This window comes from Camelus ferus, chromosome 2 (assembly GCF_009834535.1).
Source record: "Camelus ferus isolate YT-003-E chromosome 2, BCGSAC_Cfer_1.0, whole genome shotgun sequence".
NCBI lineage: Eukaryota > Metazoa > Chordata > Mammalia > Artiodactyla > Camelidae > Camelus > Camelus ferus.
The window spans coordinates 2148282-2168150 of NC_045697.1; the positions used below are offsets into that span (position 1 = coordinate 2148282).

Genomic DNA, 19869 nt, shown 5'->3' on the forward strand with positions numbered 1-19869 from the left:
CGCCACGGGAGGATGGCGGGCGGGACAGCTCCCGCTCAGGAATCCGGGCTCTGAGCGCCTGTTCTTGGCCTCCGGGAGCCTCGCTGCTTCAGCCCCGCCGCAGCCTTTGCCCGGTGTGAGCCCTCCCGGACCCCTGCCCTGTGGGTGTTGAGTGTGGATCTGTTAGAGGTGACTGCGGTTATAGACTGTCTGACGTCGAGCCAACCTGGCATTCCTGGAGCGAGCCGTGCTGAATCAGTGGCAGCCAGCTGCCTTCTATTTGCGTCTTAAGATTCCTCCCACACTGCCCTCCCCAGGCCCAGAAGTTACACTTTTATGAATTTATTTGTCTCCATTTTCACAGTTATTGTCATAAGCCGCCTTGTGTTATCTCATCCGAAACGTATCAAACTGCCCTCACACACATCTGCTCACCTGATCATCACAGCATCGGCTGGAAAAGGAAACTGAGGCTAGAGAAGTCGTGTGACAGTCCAAGTTCACTTGGGCAGGGGCAGTGTATGGTGGCAGGTCCTGTGGCCGCAGGGCCAGTGATGGGGTGACAGCGCTCTGTGGCCACGGGGTCTGCTAGTGGTGGCAGCGTCCCTGGCCCTGATGCCCAGCAGCAGCGCCTGTGGCTGTGTATCGGCCAGTGGTACAGCTCTGACCCGTGGTCATGGGCTTCTTGGAGGTAGGCAGCCGCCCCACGCCCACGGAGACCAGCTGCGCAGTGGTGCAGGGCTGGGCAGCGTCCAGTCTCAGCGATGAGGCTGTGCTTCCCCGCAGCCCTGCCTCTGCAGCTCCCACTGGATCTCCAACCTCCCCTGGGTTCTTCCAGAGGCCTGACCTTCTCCCAGCAAATTCTTTCCCGCTTCAGTGACCAGAGTCGGTTTCTGCTACTTGCAACCAGTAACTCGGGCTACAGCAGCCGGGGAAACTGTCTGAGCAGGCTCTGGCTGCTGTAACAAAAAGACCATAGACTGCCAGACTGAAACAACAATGAGATTTGCTTCTCACAGCTCTGGAGGCTGGAGGTCAGAGATCAGGGCGCCAGCACGGTCGGGGCCTGGTGAGAGCTCTCTTCCAGGTGTGCAGACGACTGCCTTCTTGCTGTGTCCTCAGTGGTGGGGAGAGCACATCCCTCATGTCTCTTCTTACAAGGACACTAATCCAGTCATGGGGACACTGCTCTCATGACCTGATCACCTCCCAAAGGCCCCACCTCATGATACTAACCCACTGGGGGTTGGGCTTCCACATGACTTTGGGGAGGGGGTGGATAAACAAATATTTGGTGGACAGCAGGAACTTAGTAGAGAGGCCTGGAGCCCACCCAGGGGCTGGGAGTGGGAGCTGGGCAGGAAGATCGCCCTGCCTCTGAGGGGCGGGGGAGGGGTGCTGTCCATCCTGCAGCAGCCCGCATTTTCCGGGGCTGGTGCGGGAGCAGGTGCAGCTGCCGGGCGTGGCAGGAGCCGGGGGTAGGGCCAGCACTCGGGAATGCAGCAGGGCACTGCCTCTCCCTGCAGGGCTGACCAAGTGCCAGGCACCCGGGGCGGCAGATGTGTTGGTGGCCACAGCCCCCAGCCGCCACTCGGCTCCACGCCGGCTGTCCTGGGCCAGCCCCTGGGGGCCTGAGATGTGTGGGGAACATGAATGGGGCTCTGTGGCTGGGCAACTGCTCAGAGGAAGGCGGCTGGTGATGGCGCAGGTGACGCCGGGGGAGGGGGGTAGAGGAGGGGACACAGAGCTGCTCCCGGGGGCCCAGCGTGATCCTGCTGTGCATTCGGCCCTGGCAAGACCCCCAGGGCGTCAGAACCAAGCTTGCTGCCCACCAGGGACCTGTCCTCTCAGATCCCCAGGGACAGTGGGGAGGAGGTGCCCAGGATGGTGGCTCCGCCTGCCCCCACGGCTCCTTGCCCAGCACTGGGTGCAGCAGCTGTGGGTCAGTTCTGGAGGTTCCCACAGCTCTGAGCGTTGGTTCCTTCTCTGTGAGAAGCAAGATCTTGACCAGATGGAGACACACACATGCCCGACCAGGGTTTTTGGGGAACAGGACCCCGCTTAGCCCTCCCCTCTCCTCCCAGCCGCAGTGTCAGCCCCGTGAGGATGGCTCTCAAGTGGGGTGCGTCACTTCTCCCTCTTTCCTCATCTTGTTGTGCTCCCTGAAGGAGTGAGTGTTGGAAGCTGTCTTAGAGACGGCGGCTGAAGTCCGAGATGTGTACCTGCTGGGTCCCCCAAACCATCTGGGCTCCAAAAGAATCCAGGCAGCTGGGCTGGAGCTACAAGGAGGAGCGGGGGAGGCCCAGAAGCTCAGCGCCCCCACTCCAGCCCTGCTCCGGGGGCTCCGGGGGGACCTTTACAGAGCAGCCATCCTTACCTGGAGGGTCAGCTAGCTCTCAGCCCTGGCGGGAGGGGCATCAGACACGGAGACGCAGGCACCATGGTGTGCGCGTGTCCTGGGTCCCATTCTCCACCCAGCATGAACCTGCACTTGGGGTCCCTGCTTCCAAGGGACATGAGTGGACCCCCCTCCAGCACCCTGCCTGGGGAGGGGGGTGTCTGGGGGGAGAGGAGGTGGGGGGAGGGGCTGGGGGTCGGCAGGGTCCGGCCAGGGTCAGCTCGCCGTCAGTCTGTTGTCAGTGGTGTCTGACAGACAGCTCAGGGGTGGTGGGAGGGACAGGTGCCAGAGGGTGAAACCAACTTGGCTGCAGACACACTTTGAAGTTGGCAAGCGCCCCCACACGGATGCCCTCTTTCTGTCGGTTGTTTCCTTTGCGTTTGGGAGGGAAGCACCTGCCCCCCCCCCCCCCCCCGTCCTCCCGGCCACTGGGACGAGCAGTGCCGGCGCCCCAGGCTGTGCTTCGCTCGTGGCGGGGTGGGGTGGGCGGTGGGGAGGCTCAGGTGGCCCCAGGTGCCGCCGCGCCCCGCCGCCGGGGCGGGGCGCCGGGCGGGGAGGGACGGGCGGGCGCGCACCTCGGCCCCGCCCGCGCGCCGCCGCGCCCGCCCCGCGGCCCAGCCCAGGGCCCTCCCGGAGCTATTTTGAAAGTGACCCTAGGCCGGGCGGCCGCGGGGCGGCGGGGAGAGGCGCGGCGGGCGCGCGGGCACCATGACAGAAGATGACCGAGGCGGCGCTGGTGGAGGGCCAGGTCAAGCTGCGGGACGGCAAGAAGGTCGGGGCGCGCGGCGGGCGCGGGGCGGGCGCGGGGCGCGGGCGGCCGCTCACGCTCCCTCTGTCCCCGCAGTGGAAGAGTAGGTGGCTGGTGCTGCGCAAGCCGTCGCCTGTGGCAGGTGAGAGGGCGCGGGGCGCGGCGCGGACGCGGCGCATGGGGTACGGGGCGCGGGCGCCGGTGGCTTCCTGCGCCCAGCCCGCCCGGAGCGCGGCCAGCTCGCCCGAAATAGCCGGCGGCGCCGGGGCTGAGGGCTGTAACCGGAGAGCGCTCCGGCCTCGGCCTGTGCCTGCCCGGGACGCCGGGAGGTAGGACCCTCCTGCACCCTCATCGGCCAGGGAGCGGTCATTTCGGACCCGCATCCCCAGGCAGGGACCCCCTTTGCAGAAGGGCAGACTCAGGCCGGAAGGGGCTTGGAGGGGCCTGTGGAGGCCGGAGGGCCAAAAGAGCAGAAGACCGTTCTGGCCCCCTCCCCCATCACGCAGCAGGGAGCACCGTAGAAAGTTGGGGCTCCCTGCGCTTGCAAGGACTGAGCTGTGTCATTAAATCCAAGTCAGGATGGGTGTTCCAGGCGGTGTGGATCCCAGATGGAGCTAAGGCTGGGTGGCCAGGTAGGAACAGAGTGTTGCTCCTGTGCTTAAGAAAAGTGAACTCCATTTCATGTCGGGGGGACGGGTCCTGGGAGGAGAGGATGGCCCCAGCCCACTTCCCTGACCAGAGCCAGTGCCCCCAGCTGGGAGGAGGCGGCAGGGAGCCCGGTGCTCGGCATCTGTAGCCGCAGTGAGCGGTTCGGGTGCAGCCGGGAGGCTCTGGGCTGCGTGGCTGCAGCTGCTTCAGGAGACAGGTGCCCTGGAGCCGGCCCAGGCACCCAGGGGTCTGTGTGGGACGCTGGGGGTGTGAGTGCACGCTGCCTCACATGTGCGGGCTGCTAGAGAGTCCTCCAGGGCGCCCGGGATGTATGTCATTTCCCAGGGAGGCTGTTGTGGGGGCCCCCTGCCTGTGCCCCTCAGGGCTCCCCTCCTCCATCCCTTCTGCTGAGCTGCCACCTTGAGGTGGCAATACAAGGGCCTGCTTTGGGCCTCAGACACACTCACCTCCTGCCTTGGCCTCAGCTTCCCCTCCAGGGTGGCCTGGGCTCCATGCACCCTTCATTCAGCTGGTCAGTCTTTCACGCCCAGACTCCGTGCCAGGTGCCATGGGGTCCTAGTCCTGGGGAGCTCCAGGGAGGCCTGGTAGGGGAGCAGCAGGGGCTGTGGGGACAGAGGGGGCCGTGTCAGGCAGGGAGTGGAGGCGCTGGCCAGGCTGAGGGTGGAGATGGAGGTGTGGAGAAGGCCCATGCTGATCCAAGAGGCTGTGGCCAGCTGCTGCTGGAAACGAGGCATGGCTGCTGGCTGGGGGTTGCTTGGTGGGGTGGTGGTGAGGCGGAGCCTGTGCAGGCCTCTGAGACAGGTGCCCCACCGGAAGACCAGCCCCAGGGTGTCCTTTGTCTCTCTTGGTGGGACTGAGTAGTGATTTGCAGCCCCCGGTGGTGGATTTCATGCCAGTATCCGGAAGAGCTAGTTGAGAGGCAAGCTCTGTCCAGCCCTGTAGGACACCTGTGGGGGTGGGGGGCCTCCTGCACTGCGGGAGTTTGCAGTGGGTCATCAGTGCCTTAGCTCTGAGTCTGTCAGTGGACTTAGCGGTCAGCAAGCCTTTGCTGGGTCTTCCCACACTGTCTAGCCCCAGAGCGCCACGGGATCCCAGGGAAAGACAAGTCTCCTCTCCAAGGGCTGGGTTTGAGGGGAAGCAGAGGGGGAGGGCACTCCAGGCAGGATCTTGCCCCGGGGCTGGGACGGAGGGGATTGGGGTAGTGGAAGGTACACGTGGTTCCTCTGGGTGGACGTCTGCTCTGAGCCTTGCATCTAACGTCCTTGTCCCCAGCGTCTCCGGTCACCGACTGCCGGTGATGGTGATCTTAGCAGCACCTCCTTCGTCCTCACGCTGCGCGAGGACTGTGGTCATGCGGTCATCGTCTTCCAGGTGCTTGGCTGGAGGGAGCTCCAAAGTCTCACGCCCTACTCTCACCAGCCCTCCCTCGCCCTCAAGCCCTGTGCTGGCGGCTGTGGTCCTGGGGGTGGTCAGCCCCTCCCCCCGCCAGGAGTCCTGACACCCCTCGCTCTCCCCTCCCTGGCCCTTAGCTGATGAGCCGCCCCACCCGGAGCGCATCGGGGGGGGGGCTGGCTATGAGGGGCGCGGCAACTTGTCCTGAAGACCGGCTCTCTTGGGTAGACTTGGGTTGAGGGGGCAAGTCCTCGTACCTGGGGGCCTCGCAGCTAAGACCCCGGGTCCTGGGTGCAGCACAGAAGGGGCCTGTGGAGGAGAAAGGAGAGGCACTCTGCCTTCTTGTCAGGAAGAATCCAGGACTTTGTTTTTAAAAATTGCTTCCACCCCAGGAGTGCCCACAAGGGGCAGCTCTGAGGGTTGCCCGAGGCTGCGGGGGTGGGGGGTGGGGGGCACGGAGGGGCCCTTGGCTTTCAGGGTTTTTTCTTGTTTGCACTTTTCTTGACCAGAACCACTTACTCTTCTTATAACAAAGTTTAGTGAAAGGAAAGGAAACTCCTCCTTCATGAAAATGAGTGACTGTCTTTATAAAAGGCAGTAACGCTTCAGTGCAGTTGTGCCCCTGGTGGAGGTGGAGTCTCCACCTCTGTCCTGGCCCAGGAATTCTTGTCTGGGTCCCTTCTCTGGGCCAGGCCCCCTGGGAGGAGGGAGGCCTGAGCCCACCCCTGGGGACCCAGGGCGGCCTCGCTCTTCCTCCCCAAGTTGAGGCTAAGGTTTAGTGGGAAGAGGCATCACGCACAGCTGGCCCATGGAGGGGGCGGCCCACAGAGGAGGCACCTAGAGGGTCCCGGGTGGCAGCCAGGGTGGCTCCTGGCACACTGAGCTCCAAGGACCCTGCCTCACCACTTCCCTTGTGGACCACCAGGGCTTGATTCAGCCTAGAAAAGCCACCAGGAGGGACCCTGAGCCCTGGAGCTGGCAGAACCTTTGGGTCATTCTAGGCAGAGGGGCTGAGACTTGGAGACCCAAGGAGCCTGGCCCAAGAATGGTTAGGTGTTGCCTCCTGCCCTCAGCCTGCACTGCTCCTTGGCTACCTGGAAGGTCAACACCTGACCCCACCACTGATGGTGAGGTGTTAATTCAGGTCCCCCCGCCCCCATCCCTGCTCTCAGACCTGGTGCTGAGTTCCTGGAGGGCAGGGTCCTCGACTCAGTGTCACCGTCACAGGCAGGATGGCAGGGGCTGGGATTGCCAGATGAGGTGCTGTGGACCCAGCCACTCTGGGCATCACCCGGGCCGTGCAAGCTTGCAGGGGCCTTGGGGCGCGTGCCCTATAAGCCACACCAGCTGTCCCACTGGCCTGTGCTGGCCCCTTTCCCACACAGTGGCAGCTCTGCTAAGGTGGGCACATTCCAACGGGGACAGGGGTCCCAGCGGGTGGTGATGGGGAGGGTCCCTTCTCCGGTCCCACCTCCTGGCTTGGGATCATCTGTGTCCCGTGGGAATGGGCATGACATCTCAGTCCTGGCTGAGCAGGAAGCCCAAGGACAGGGTATGGGTGGTGGCCAGCCCTCCTGGCCTTATGGGGACCTCACAAAAGGGCCAGGGCCTCCTACAGCCCCTGGTTCCAGGCTGGGAATCAGAACGCCTGGGCTGAGCTCTTGCCTCTGCTTGTACTGGTTGTGTGGCCTGCATGGGTCCTCACTGGGCCCTGGAGATGGTCCCTGTGGAGGGTGGGTGGACGGACGGTGGGCGGGTGGCGGGCGGGAGGGGCCCACCCTCACCTGCCGGGTGCGTAGTAGCCCGGGACACTGTCTGCAGCGCTGATGCCCATGCCCTGGGGCAGCCCGCCCCTGCTTCCTCCCTGAATTGTATCCTAAACGGGCCTGGGCCTCTAGGTCAGAAGGGTCCCTCCTGACTTTGGCCTGAGGCACCAGCAGGTCTGCCGGTCAGCAGCCCCCACCCCAGTGCCCAGGGCTACCCCCCAGGCTGCTGCCCCACTGCAGGGTCCCCTCAGGCTCCTGCCCTGCTGCTTTGCTGCTCTGCTGAAGGCACCACCTCAAGGTCACTGTGACCTCTGAGGGCTAAATCCAGCAACCGCTCCTCTGGCTGCGTCCCGTGGGTGGGCATTAACCTCCATCTCCTCTCCCAGCTCCCTATCCTCTCTGCCGGCCCCCTGCCTCCTACAAGGCCCAGAGATTTCCTTTCCTCAGCCGCCTTCCCCAGGCTTTCAGCCCCGGGCTGTAAACGCCTCTGAGTGCCCATGACTCCACAGTTATTTTTACATCTTCAGACGCGTGTGTCCAGCTGCCGGCGTGCACGCCGCCTGGTGTCCGAAGGGCCTCTTGGCTTATGTGTCCAGGACAGAACCCCAACCCCCACCCCCACATCCTCTCCCCACCCCCGCATCCCCTCCCCAGGCATCCCCCCCAATCCAGCATCATCCTCTTTCTTTCTCTCCCCCATTCATCTGCCTGCCAAGAGGTCCTGGGAGTTAGCGCTGCCCCTGGCAGAGGGAAGGCCCCTCGGGGCTGTCACCATGGTTCCAGAAGAGCCTCGCCTTGGGCCCCCTTTCCTCTGCCCAGCCTTGGCCGACAGCGCCTCTCGCCTGGACAGCTGCAGGAGCCTGGAGCTTTGCTGTCACCCCGTGTTGGTTCTCCTCACGCAGCCAGGCTGGGTCCTCTGTTGCTTGCAGCTCCCAGGGCCCCCTGGTGGGCTGGGACGAGGCTCGCGGCCTGGCTTGGCAGGCTCACCTGGCTGGACCCGCCCACACCTTGGACAGCTCTTCCCCTCCCCCTCCTGCTGGCCCTGCCCACCGGGTCCCTGGCCTGGGCTTTTGCACTGTTGTTCCCTCTAGCATGATGCTGTTTCCTGCGGTGCTGGCCCTGACATCACTCGGGAGTCCACTGTCCCCGCTGGCAGAGTCTCTGACCCCTGTGCTCAGGGCCCCCAGCAGCCATTTTCATCGAAGTCCTGTTCTGGTCCCCTGAATGGCACTTGCTCATAGTTTTCTTCTTTATCAACATTTTTCGGAGTTTGGCTGTTTCACCTCCTCGGTGTCAGCGCCACAGGAGATGGGCTCTGTCTCCTGGGTCCCCGGGCTGCTCGTGAGCAGAATGAACTGGGCTGAGGGCTGTAGGGGAGGCTGGCAGGAGATGGAGGTGGGCTCCGAGGGGCCCCAGTGGGGGTCTTCCAGTGGCCCTTTCAATGAGCAGGACCCTGTGTGGGATGACGGGGCGCCAGAGAGTTTGCCTTGTCCTGCACCTAAGCACCCACGCTCAATGTGGGCGGGCAGATGTCACTGGGGGGGGGGGCAACCCCCAGGCGGGTTTGCGTGGCCCAAAGTGTGCCCTCCCTGGTGTTTATGGTGATGGGGACTGTCCCAGGCCCCAGGCCGAGGTCCCTGCTCCTCCCACTCTGCACGTGGGTGTGTGGTGTCTCCGAGGGCCTCTGCGTGCCAGGCTGGGGCAGTGTTAGCGCCTCCACTCCGTGGGGTGGGTGGCGTCCATTTCTCAGACGGAGAGTGGAGGCTCCAAGATCTGAGGGACGGGTCCCCAGTCCCAGACGAGGGTTCAGGCCGTGGCACCTGCGCACAGGGATGCAGAGCGTGTATGAGTGTATGTGCAAGGGCATATGTGTGTGCACATACACGCGTGAACAAGCGTGTGGATGTTTGTGTGAGCATACGTGAGTGTGTGTTGGTGTGCGTGCCTGTGCGGGCCCCCTTGGTCCTCACTTCCTGGGTTCACATCTTTAGCACTTCTGTCATCACGCCATCTGTGCCTCCTCTCACCATGACGGCCCGGTCCCCTCCATCCTGGTGGCGAGCTGCCCTCGTGCAGGCCTCCCTCCAGGCCCTGTGGGCGGCTTCATCTCCTCATCTCCTGCCGCGGGAGTCAGGACGGCCCCGGGCCAGGCTGTGCCCCTTCAGCCCCACGCTTTGGCCGGGTGCTGGTGGGAGCCGGGGGTTTGGGGCCCACGTGGCCTGGTGTGGGGAGGAAGAAGCCATCCGAGTAGGGGGCCCAGGGTGCGGGGCGGGAAGGCCGCTGGTGCCTCCTCAGCCGCTGACCAGGCCTCACAGTGGTCGGTGCCCCGAGGATGCTCCCAGTGTGGTCCCTGGCTGAGCTGGCCAGCTACACAGGCGCTCACGTTCCTCTGGCTGGCGTGTCGGCAGGAAGGGCCGGTGGTGTCGCTGCTCCCTGGGAACGCTGGCACTGTCTCCCCAGGCCCTACCCTGCTGTGTCTCAGGCCCCGGACAGAGAATTTCTGCTTCTCTCGTGCTTGTTACTGCAGCGGCTTGTGCCGAACAGTGTCCCCCACAGAACGGGTTTTAAAAATAGGATCAATTTGTGGCCCGAGGTGATGGGGAGGGGCAGCTGCCCGTCCCAGGGCCCCACTGGGTCCCACACTTGCCACGCCCCACCCAGCCCCCTCCCGTGAACTGGGTTCCACCTCAGCTAATGGAGCCCACAGCGGGGGCCGAGGGGCCCCGAGTCTGACGGTGGGCGTCAGCTGTGGCTCTGGGCGGTCCCACCAAGCAGAAGGCGGGAGCACGTCCCGCAGCCTTGTCCCTCACCCTGTTCTGTTCATGTTTAAAAGTGAGATCAGTGACAGAGCTGTGGTGACAAATTACCACCGACTGGGGGGCTTCAAGCAACGCAGACGCACTCGCTCACAGTCCTGGGGGCTGGAGGTCCCAAACCGCGGCGGCGGCAGCGCTGAGCTCCTCCCGCCTCTCACTCCAGCCTCCTCCGCTTGCGGCTCGTCTGCCTGCGCCTCGGCTTCCCTGGCCTCTCCTCTGTGTCTGTGTCGCTCACACGGACGCTCATCTCCAGGTTTAGGCCACGCGGATGATTGGGATGACCACTTTGAGCGCCTTAACGTGATCGCACCTGCAAAGACCCTTTCTCCAAATCAGGTCCTGTTTGCAGGTTCTGGGGGTCACCGCGGGTGGGCGAAGGTGTGCACTGATTCTCAGACCTCCTCCAGGAGTGGGACAGGAGCTGCATTTCGGATAGAGCCAGGACTCAGAAAGGCTGGGCGGGCCGGGAGCAGGGTCTCGGGGACAGATGCCGGCGTTTGCACCGAGTCTCACACAAACCAGCCTGCGGTGCAGGCGTCCGGGGCGGCGGGACCCGCTTGGCAGCAGGAGGCGGCCGGAAGGTGTGAGGGGCTGTGGGGTGACGCAGGGACTCCCGCGGCAAACTTGACTCCAGACTGCGAGTTGGCGAAACGGGGCCATGAACCAAATCCAGCCGGCTGCTCGTTTCTGAAATAAAGTTTTATTAGAACACAGCCCTTGGCTTACGTGTGGCCTGCAGCTGCTGTCGCAGAGAGTTCGCGGCCCAGGTCTCCGAAAATAGTGATTGTCAGACTCTTTACAGAAAGGTTTATTGACCTTGCTGTATTACTGGGAGCGTAACTCCTAGAACAAAGGAGGTGACAGTCTTGTTCTGCCTTGCTGGTCCGGCCACAACTAAAGCGAATGGCCTTTCATGTGACAAAAGGTCCTCACCGTCCTTGGTGCCAGGCGATGGGGGCTGTCCTTGCTCCAGTAGAAGAGGGTCTGCCGTCCAGAGCTCCCCTTCCGGGGAGGGGTCGAGGGCAGACAGCAAACAGGAAAACCACATGAGCGAGGCCAGCTTCTTCGGAGAAGGGGTGGCGGGAGGCGGTCGGCAGGTCTGAGGGTAGAGCCTCCTGGGTGTGGGTGGCGGGGCCGTCCCCACGCCTGCGCTCCCTTCCGTGGCTGCCTTGGTGGCCTCTCTTTGAGCAGAGCTATACTGGGGGTCTTTCTGTGCCCACCCCCTTCCCAAGCTGTCGCCTCTTGGGCATCTGGTGACACACTGGGGGACACTTCCGTAACAACACATGCCTTCACGCGGCCCGTCTGACTTGCTTCTCTCCGGGTCAGGCCACAAATTCTAAAGGGAGCTGCGCTCGAGGGAGAACGTGCTTGGGCGGGCAGGGGGTTTCTCTGGGTTCTGTGTTGTGTTTTCCTTCAAAATGGGAACATCTTGGCTTTTTGCTGATATGAGAATTTCAAGCACTACAGACAAGGTCTCAAATAGGAAGCTCCCCCATCACAGTCCTGGATTAGTCAACACAGGTTTGTCAGGACACCGTCACCCATGCTGGTTCCCACTGTCTGCAGCTGCTCTCACGCCGGCGGCAGAGGCAGGGGTCCGGGCACACCGTCCACCCTCCGGCCTTCGCAGGGAGAGGCTGCGAACCCAGGCCTCCGTGTCGCTCAGGCCCCCTCTGGCTCTGAGGGGGGGCTGTGCCTGTGGTTTGTTGGGCCGGGCCGGGCAGGAAACACCACACGTGTGCTCCGTCTGGTGCCAACGTGAGTGTTGAGTCAAGTGCGTTTGGGATCTGGTGGTCGCTTGGGGTGGCGGGACCGCTCTCCAGAGGGTTCAGGTGGGAGCAGCCTGTGCTCCTTCCATGGCCGTGTTCTGCTGCCCCATCCTCTCCTGCCCCGGCTTCCACCCAGGGTTCGGGGTTGTGTCACACTTCAGTGTTTAGGTGTTCACATTGGGCCCCCAGACCCCACACCCTCATCACAGACTGGGAGCTGGGGCCGGGCGCAGGCACACTTAGGAGGGACGCGCGTCATCTGCTCTATTGCGGTTTGCCAGGGCCACACGGGTGAGCGGGGGGGGGGGGCAGTGCCACCTCTGGAACTGCATCCCTTCAAGTGCACTGCGTGTTGCCTCCCGGGTCCCAGGACAGCGACTATGATCGCTGAGGGAGAAGGGGAATTTGAGGAGATAGACTTGGGCATGTCCCCCGCAGCCGGGAGTGAGACTGGGGCCTGCTGCACGGGTCTGGGGGTGGCTCGGGTAGTGTCTGGCAGTGGGACCCATGGCTCAGTGGCTTTCTTCCCTGCCCCTGGGCTGGGGTCCAAGTCACACCCTGGAAACCGAGAAACCCAGGAGGCAAAGCGGGTGCAGGTGTGGCGGGAAGCCGCAGTCGCGGGCTGAGGCAGGAGGCCTGAGCCCAGGCAGGCTGAGCTGCCCTGCAGCCCCAGAGCCTGGGGCAGGCGGGCGCACTGGCTGCGGCCAGGCGCAGGCGGGCAGGCCCAGCCGGGATGCGGTGCGGGCCTGTGACTGCCCGTGCAGCCTGTAGCCACGCAGGGTGGGAGGTGCTATTCGTGCGCAAAGGGGAGGGCACCCAGAGTGGCTGAGTGGCTGGCCTGGGGTCACGTCTCGGACCTGGACTCTCGGGCGTGGGGGATGCTGGGGACTTGGGGGCGGAGGTGCCGTGGCCTGGCACCCCTGACAGCCCCTCTGGCGCCCTCTACAGATTGCCTGCTGATGCTGGCCTACAGGGACAAGTCGGAGCGAGCCAAGGGGCTCCGGGAACGGAGCAGCCTCACACTGGAGGACATCTGTGGCCTGGAGCCCGGCCTGCCCTACGAGGGCCTGGTCCACACGCTGGCCATCGTCTGCCTGTCACAGGCCGTCATGCTGGGCTTCGACAGCCGGGAGGCCATGTGTGCCTGGGACGCTCGGATCCGCTACGCGCTCGGTGAGGGTGAGTGACGTCGTCGCGGGGTCCAAGGGGACAGCCTCTGCCCCGATTGTCCCGTGGTTCACTGACCAACGGGCTGCAGAGGCTGGGACGTGACTCGGGGCGGCCCCGAGTCCCTGCTGACGCCCTCTGCCCGGCTTGTGCTCAGGGCTCAGTGTCCCGGCCTGGAGGGGCCCGGCTGTGGTTGAGGGGGAGGCCCTTTCAACTCCCTAACGTGACCCTGTTCATCAGAACTAGCGACTTTAAGGAAAGCAAGCAACTGTCTGAGTGGACTGACCTCGCAAACTGCTGCCCTTTGCTCCCTAACTTGGCGGCTGAGCCCAGAGCTGGGGTGAAGGGAGTAGCAGGGAGGCCAGGGGGCTGCGGGGGGTGCCTGTGCTCCTGGGAGGTCGTCCTGGAGGCGGACGGGGAGGACCCGGCCCACCTCTCAGCCCCGCAGGCTGTGTGAGCAGAGGTGGGTGGACCCCGAGCTGAGCCGCAAAGACCCATGATATTTTAACACAGTATTTAAAAAATTCAAAATTAAAGCCCAAAGCCTGTGATGAACAAAGTGTTCGAATTTAAAGTGAAGACAGGCTCTGAGCCACCTGGAACGTCCGCCTCCTCACCCACCCTAGTGCCACAACCTTGACTAGCCTGGTCTTTATTTAAACATTTGATGTTTCACTCACCATGGGCATTTTGCATTAAATTTTACTCTTCAAATAATCATTGAAATATCACTGAACTTGGCCATGGTTTTCTGCCCCAGGTGAGGGCCTGGCTCACTTCAGCTCAGCCCAGCCAGGGGTAGGGGGTGGGAGGCAGCAGCCCCTCCCTCCTCTGGGAGCCCCCAGGCCAGGAGCCTCATGCATGGGGCATGTGGATGGCTCAGTGAGGGGGTGCAGGGGCAGACAGGGAGAGCCGCGTCTTTCCAGAAAGCCCTCCGGTTGGGGTCCTGCCAGTTCAGCCTGGCTCCGTGCACAGCTCCTTTTCTGCTGGGGGCAGTCAGAGACCCTGCACAGAGGCAGCTGGTGCCTTGTCTTGGCTCCTTGAGAGAAATCACCAGGACACTGTGATGGGGTCTCTGACACCTGGCCACCTTGGGCCAGACAGACTGGACGTCAGGACCCCCTTGAGGCCCCCACTGCAGGGACGCGGGTGGGGCTCCGGGGAGGAGGGGGCAGGGCTAGAGATGAGGCTGGTGGACACAGGCGGTGGGCAGCTAGGCCCCAGGTGCTCTTGGGCTCCTCCAGGGTGTGTCCCCTTCCGAGGTGGGGCGGTCTGGGGAGGGAAGAGCTCACGACTGTCCTCCTGAGGGGCTTCTAGGGCAAAGGAGGGACGTGGGTGGTGGAGGAGGCCTCGGGGAGCACGTCGTCATGTTCAGCTCCAGGGAGAACCCCTGACTGGAGAGGGAGGGGTCCACGGTGTCCTGGGTGTCCGTGCAGCCAGGCTGGGCTGTGAGGCAGACCCTGGACTCTCCACAAACTGACCAGGGGCTGGGCTTCCCAGGCCTCCATTTCCCCATCTTTGAAATGGGACCAACCCACTGACCTTATAGGGGTTTCTCAGAGGACTCGCTGTGAACAGGAGCCCTGATGCAGCGGATTTATCTGCAGGCTCATGGGAGCTTTTCCCAGAGTGCACCAAGGCCACATCAGCCTTGTTAGGATGAGGAGGGGTGGTCAGGGCGGTCCCCGTGGGACTGGGGGAGAGATGTGGCACTGGAAGCAGATGTGGAGGGTAGGGGTGTGGGGTGGGGGCAGCCCCGCCCTCTGGAGCTGACACCCGGGTGCTGCTCCCCACCCAGCCGCCTCTGTCCCCAGTGATGCCCTCTTACCCCTGCCCGGCCCCCAGTACACAGATTCCACGTGACGGTGGCTCCAGGCACCAAGCTGGAGAGCGGCCCCGCCACCCTGCACCTCTGCAATGACATCCTCGTGGTGGCCAGGGATGTGCCCCCGGCTGTCGCGGGGCAGTGGAAGCTGTCAGACCTCCGGCGCTACGGGGCCGTGCCGAACGGATTCATCTTTGAAGGCGGGACCAGGTGTGGGTACTGTAAGTACGTGGGCTGCGGGGACCTGGGGCCACGGGCAGCCCCAGACCTCTCGGCTTCCCTGGGTGGACTGTGGCTTGAAGCCGACCCACCCGCGCGCAGGCTGGCTGCTAGGAAACACGGCAGAGTTATGTCTCAAACACCCCGCTCTCAGTGCTGAGCCCAGCCCCTTGGGCCCTCGGGGCTGCCCCTGCTCTTCCCCGTCGGAGGGAGGGGCTTGGAGGTGGAGAGGAGGGGCACCTGGCATCCCCAGATCGCATGTTGTCGCTCACCGGCCTTTGTCCCAGGTCCCAGAGCATTAGAGCAGCTTAAGTTGGATTTAGTGGGGGGAAAAAAAAGGAATAGATGTGTTTATTAAGGATGTTTCGGGAAACACCTTAGTGCACACCCTAGCTTCCATGGCCCTGATCTCTCCAAACCCAGGCCCTGACATCACAGATGAGGGCCAAATGTGAGGACCCAGCTGGGAGGGCAGGGGTCTCGAGGACTGATGTGGCATCGGGGGCCAGGTGAGCACTCCAGGGAGCTGGCCCCCAGGCTGGGAGTGGGGCTGGGAGGATGCACACAGTCCCTCAGGCAGAGAGTTTGGGGCACAGTGGGGATGGGGTGTTCAGGGGTCCCCGCTATCCTCTGAGCAGGGGAGCGATACACCCCTCTGGACCTGTAGTCGCTGTGGGGGCTGCAAAGTCCCTTGTCTTCTCTCTCCCAGGGTTGGGGGCTGAGCCTGTCTGCACTGGCTGCCCTGGGCTCGCGGCCAGCCCAGGCCTCCTGCTGACCTGGCAGGTGGCCTCGACAGCTCCAGTCAGTGTGCTGGTCCGGAGGGCAGAGCCTGGATGGGAGCCTGGGAAACCCACCTGTGAGGGGCATCAGCCCCTCCCTCATGTGGAGGGGAGATGGAGGCTCCGAGCTGCTGGCAACCTCTCTCCACTTCCCTAGCCCTGTAAAGGGGCATTAACCCCGCAACCCGCAGCCTCATGTGAGGATGACAGTGGCATGGGCTTACCACAGGGTGTGGCACACACTCTCAGTACGGCCAGGGTTGAGTGTGGGTCCACTGGGCCCCAGGGCCTCCGTCATGCCTGAATTTCTCTGGGTGGAGGGAACGCACTGGAGGGCGTGTGTGTGCTGGATGCTGGCCCCCTGGTCCCCTCATTCTGCAAAGGGGATGTGACGTGGAACAGGCCGATCTGGGCCTGTGATCCATCCGCCCAGCTGGCAGCCCACAGGACCCTGCATTTGAGGGGACGAGGCACAGGCTGCAGAGATGCTCAGCAAAGAGGTGGATAGGCAGGTGAGGTTCAAGCTCCTGCTCGAGCCAGCAAGACGGCTATAGCCACCGAATTCATGACGATCAGCCATCCTGGGCTGGGGAGGTTAACAGTTTGGAGATGCAGAGAGAGGCAGGAAGGGGTGTGTGGCTGGGGTGTAGGGGTGTAGGTGGCTTTGTGGGATGGGCAGTTTGGCAAAGTGGCCCTGGAGCTGGCCTGGGAGCCACAGCCAGAGTCTGAGGGGCCTTGACCACGGCCAGGCCTGCGCACTTCCCTGCCTGGGGATTTGCTCGGGAGCGAGGGCGAGCACAGCTGCTGGCCTGCCTGCCCGGGGCTGGTGTGGAGGGGCCAGATGGGACATCGGTCAGAGTCCTTTCTGCTGGACACGCCCTGGCCACTGTGCTGCCCAGAGCAGTGGGGGGGTTTCGGGGGCCCTCTCCCAGCTTTGTTCATCTCTCTTGCGTGGGTGCTCAAAGTGCACTTCCCTCCTCAGGCCCCTGGATGTGCGGTCCTGGAGCTGCTCAGGGCCCCCTGGGGGAAGGAGACCAGCGTCCTCGCTGGACTGTGGCCTTCTGGGCACCAAGGCTCAGACAGGATGACTTGAGGCCACTTTGAGGCCTGGCGTGCAGACCTGGGGTTGGCCCTGGTGTGCCCGGCGCGGGGCCGGGACAGTGGCCCAGCTGGCTCCTTGGACACTGTTTTATTTGCCCGGACATCATGTAATAGGGCCGTGGGATACTTTTCCTCTGAGGCTTCAGAGGAAATTCCGACCCTTGGAGTGGGTGGGCTCCTTTCCGGCTCATCGGCCGTTTCAGGCATCTGAGCAGCACCCACCGCGAGGGCAGAAGCTGCACTCGAGTTGCCGTGCTTCCCGGGCTCCCCGGCATGAGCCGCGGCAGCACCGTCCCAGCGCCTCTGCTTGAGGCCACGCGTTAGCTCCGTCCCCCAAGCTCTGCTGGCCTGGCCGGTCTGCCTTGACCTGTGGGTGTGAGTCTGGGTGTGCTCTGTCCACCGGGGACCCCGACCCCAAAGGGAGTCCCTCCTGGGGATCCTCATCTTCCCTCAAGTCCCCGTCCGAGGCCCCTGGCCAAGCCCGCCTGGTCAGCGGTGGCTGGAGAGCACGGTGGGGGCAGCAGGTGGCAGGGCCAGTCTGGACCCTCTGCAAGTCCTGCTGGGCTCCCTTCTCCTTCAGGGACAGGCTTGCCACTGCTCCACCGGCTATTCCGGTTTCTAGACCGTCACCAGACTCACTGCAGGGCTGGGTGGTGGAGGGATGGCTCACCCCTGCGCCCGTGGTCAGAGCACCAGGCCACTCAGGGCCTGGGCCCGCCCGGGAGGAGGGCGGCAGCTCGTGTCCGGAGGGGGAGGGGGGTGAGTTAGTGTCCTGAGGCTGCCGTAGCGAATTACCACAAACTGGGGCCCTTAGAACCACACAGATTGACTCCTTCACTGTTCTGTCCAAAGTCAAAGTTTGAGTGGGGTTGGGCTCCCTCGGAGGCTCCCGGGGAGGGTCCTTCCTGCCTGTTCCAGCTCCTGTGGCCCCAGGGCTTCCCGGGCTGGTGGCCGCATTTAGCTCAGTTTCTGCTCCGTCTTCACACGACCTCTCCCTCTGCCTCCTCCTCCGTGTCTGTGGGATATCGGTCCCTGGATATCAGGCCACCTGCCAACCTGGGATGCTCTCATCTTGGAATTCCCCCTGATTACATCTACAAAGACCCTTTCCCCAAATAAGGCCACAGGCAGAGGCTCTGGGATGTGAATCTGCTCTGAGACCCTGTTCAGCTCATGACAAGGGTCACTTGGGCTGTAAAATTTCTAGAATTCAGGTCATGTGGGGTCTGGGGCCCCGGGCATGTTCAATCTGGGACAGACAGTGGGTTAGAGCCATCAGAAGGCCCTGGAAGGTTTTGGATGTAAAGAATTAACATCTCCTCCCCGGTTCAGGTCCCAGCCTGGCCCCCAGGCCCCCAGAACCATACCCTCTGGATCCCCAACCCCAGACCACTCTTCAGAGAGCAGTGAACGTGACCCTGGCCCCCTTCAACCACCCTGAGACATTCGGTGGTGGGATGTCAGGAGTGGGCCCTGGAGACTGTGGGGGAGGGGGTCGGGGCAGGCGTGCAGGTCTTGGTGTGGCTCTGAGTGCCCCACATGTGGACACGTTCCCTCTGTCCCTGTCTGTTCCCTCCACATGGACAGCACCCTGGCCGGGTTATTTGGATGGAGGTTGGGCTTGGTGGCCGGGAGCCCGAGGTCCCCAGTGTGGTCTGATTCTGCCTCTCGGTTGGTTACAGGCCCCTGTGTGTGTTAGGGCTGCAGGGCAGGGGAGGGACACACTAGGGTGGGGTGCAGAGATTCAGGGAGTCCTCCCCACTGGACAGGCTCAGCTGACGGGGAGAAAGGTGGGCTCAGGAGACAGGGTCTGCCCGGAGTTGGAGTCCGGGGCCTTAGGTTAAACAGACGTTTCCGGGAGGGGGCGGGGCTTACAGGACGTCTCCCTCTTTTACATTGACAGGTCCTGTCAAGGGCCTTTCAAGGGCATTTCCACATCCAGGTGAGCTGGCTGCGTTCACAAGGGTCAGGGTCCTTGGGTGCTGAGGAATTCAGCAGGTGGCAGAGGGCGGGAGTCCAAAGCTGGTCCCTGATGTCTGTGGCAGAGGCTCCCCCATGTCCTCTGTGCTGGCTGCTCCCTGCTCCTCCCTCCCTCCTCAGGGTCCAGGCCAACCCTTCAGCCCCTCGGGGCACGGTGAGCATTTAAAAATGATTTTTGTAGGTGAGTAAAGGATGAGGATCCAAGGGGAGGCTGTCTTGCTCTGTATTTAGAACACTCGCGTCTTTCTGTCCAGCTCTGATAATCCTCTGGTGCCTCTTTTGGGCTTTGTGGTCCAAATACCGGGTGGTCTCGCCAGAGCTGGCTGAAGCCCTGGTCTTGGACGCCAGGACTCTGGGGGAGAAGGGAATGTGTTCAGCGGCCTCTGCGCCAGGCACTGGGAGAAGGGTTGGAGCCAGGACTACATGGCAGGGCTGGGAAGACTGAGCCTGTGTGAGATGGACACGAGACATTTAGAGTCCGCAGGGGCTTCAGGGGAGCCAGGGAGGGCCACAGACCCCAGCCCAGGGGCATCGGGGAGGCCCTCTGGAGATGAGCCTGAGTGGGGTTCTACAGGGCAAATAGGAGTTGGCTCAGCTGCCGAAGGGTAGGAAGGGGTGGTGGGAAGAGAAACAGTGCTCCAGGCATACGTTACGCAGGAACAGGTTACCTGAACAGCACGTGCAGGAGCCCTGTTAGGTGGGGGGCAGAGGTGAGGCCGGGGGAGGAGGAGACAGTGTTGGGTTACAGAAAGGCCGGTAGGAGCTGGCACTGTGTGCCCAGCGTAGCGGGAAGCCACTGAGGGTGCTTGAGCGGGACTGACAGATCTGTGCTGAGGGTGGTAGCTTTGGCTCCAGGGTGCAGATGGGATGGTGGGGGGCGCGGGGTGTGCTCCGTGTGGACTGGCGGAGAGAGGGAGAGGCTGTGAAAGCTGCTGTGCGGTGGGCGGGGCCTGTGGACTCAGGAGCGTTAACAAGGCCTGAGTGAGGGGCGCAGGGCGGTTGGGTGGGGAGGACGGAGAGTCCCAGGAGGGCAGGCCTGGGCTGAGGCCTGTTCGGGTGCTTGGCCTTTGGGGTGGGGAGGCGTCCAGGGCAAGGTTGTAGCCAGTGCGGAGGCCCCGTCTCGAGCCCGTTCAGGTTTATACGCAGAGACCCAGCCTCCCCTTTGGGTCTGGGCCCCTATCCCGTTTTTGGCAGGTTTGTGGTCCATTTCAGCCCTCTGCCCTGAAGTCTCTGCTCTGGGGTGGGAGTTGGGCCCGGA

At 63.4% G+C, this 19869-nt stretch overlaps 1 protein-coding gene across 6 annotated transcripts in view; it reads left to right on the forward strand.

The window, feature by feature from the left end:
• Positions 1-2959: 2959 nt before the first annotated feature.
• The window catches only part of DOK7 (docking protein 7), a 34148-nt gene continuing 17238 nt past the window's right edge, over positions 2960-19869 (forward strand). For 3 of the 6 annotated variants that reach the window (XR_004324552.1, XR_004324553.1, XM_032493150.1), the window contains exons 1-4: positions 2960-3149; positions 3222-3267; positions 12489-12719; positions 14553-14753. Coding sequence is in view for 4 of the 6 variants with exons in the window: in XM_032493150.1 (XP_032349041.1) it covers positions 3096-3149; positions 3222-3267; positions 12489-12719; positions 14553-14753 (532 nt within the window). In the remaining 2 variants the exon portion in view is untranslated. Of the gene's footprint in view, positions 3150-3221; positions 3268-12488; positions 12720-14552; positions 14754-19869 lie in introns of those variants that run through there. The other 3 variants (XM_032493168.1, XM_032493175.1, XM_032493182.1) reach the window with 3 other exon arrangements.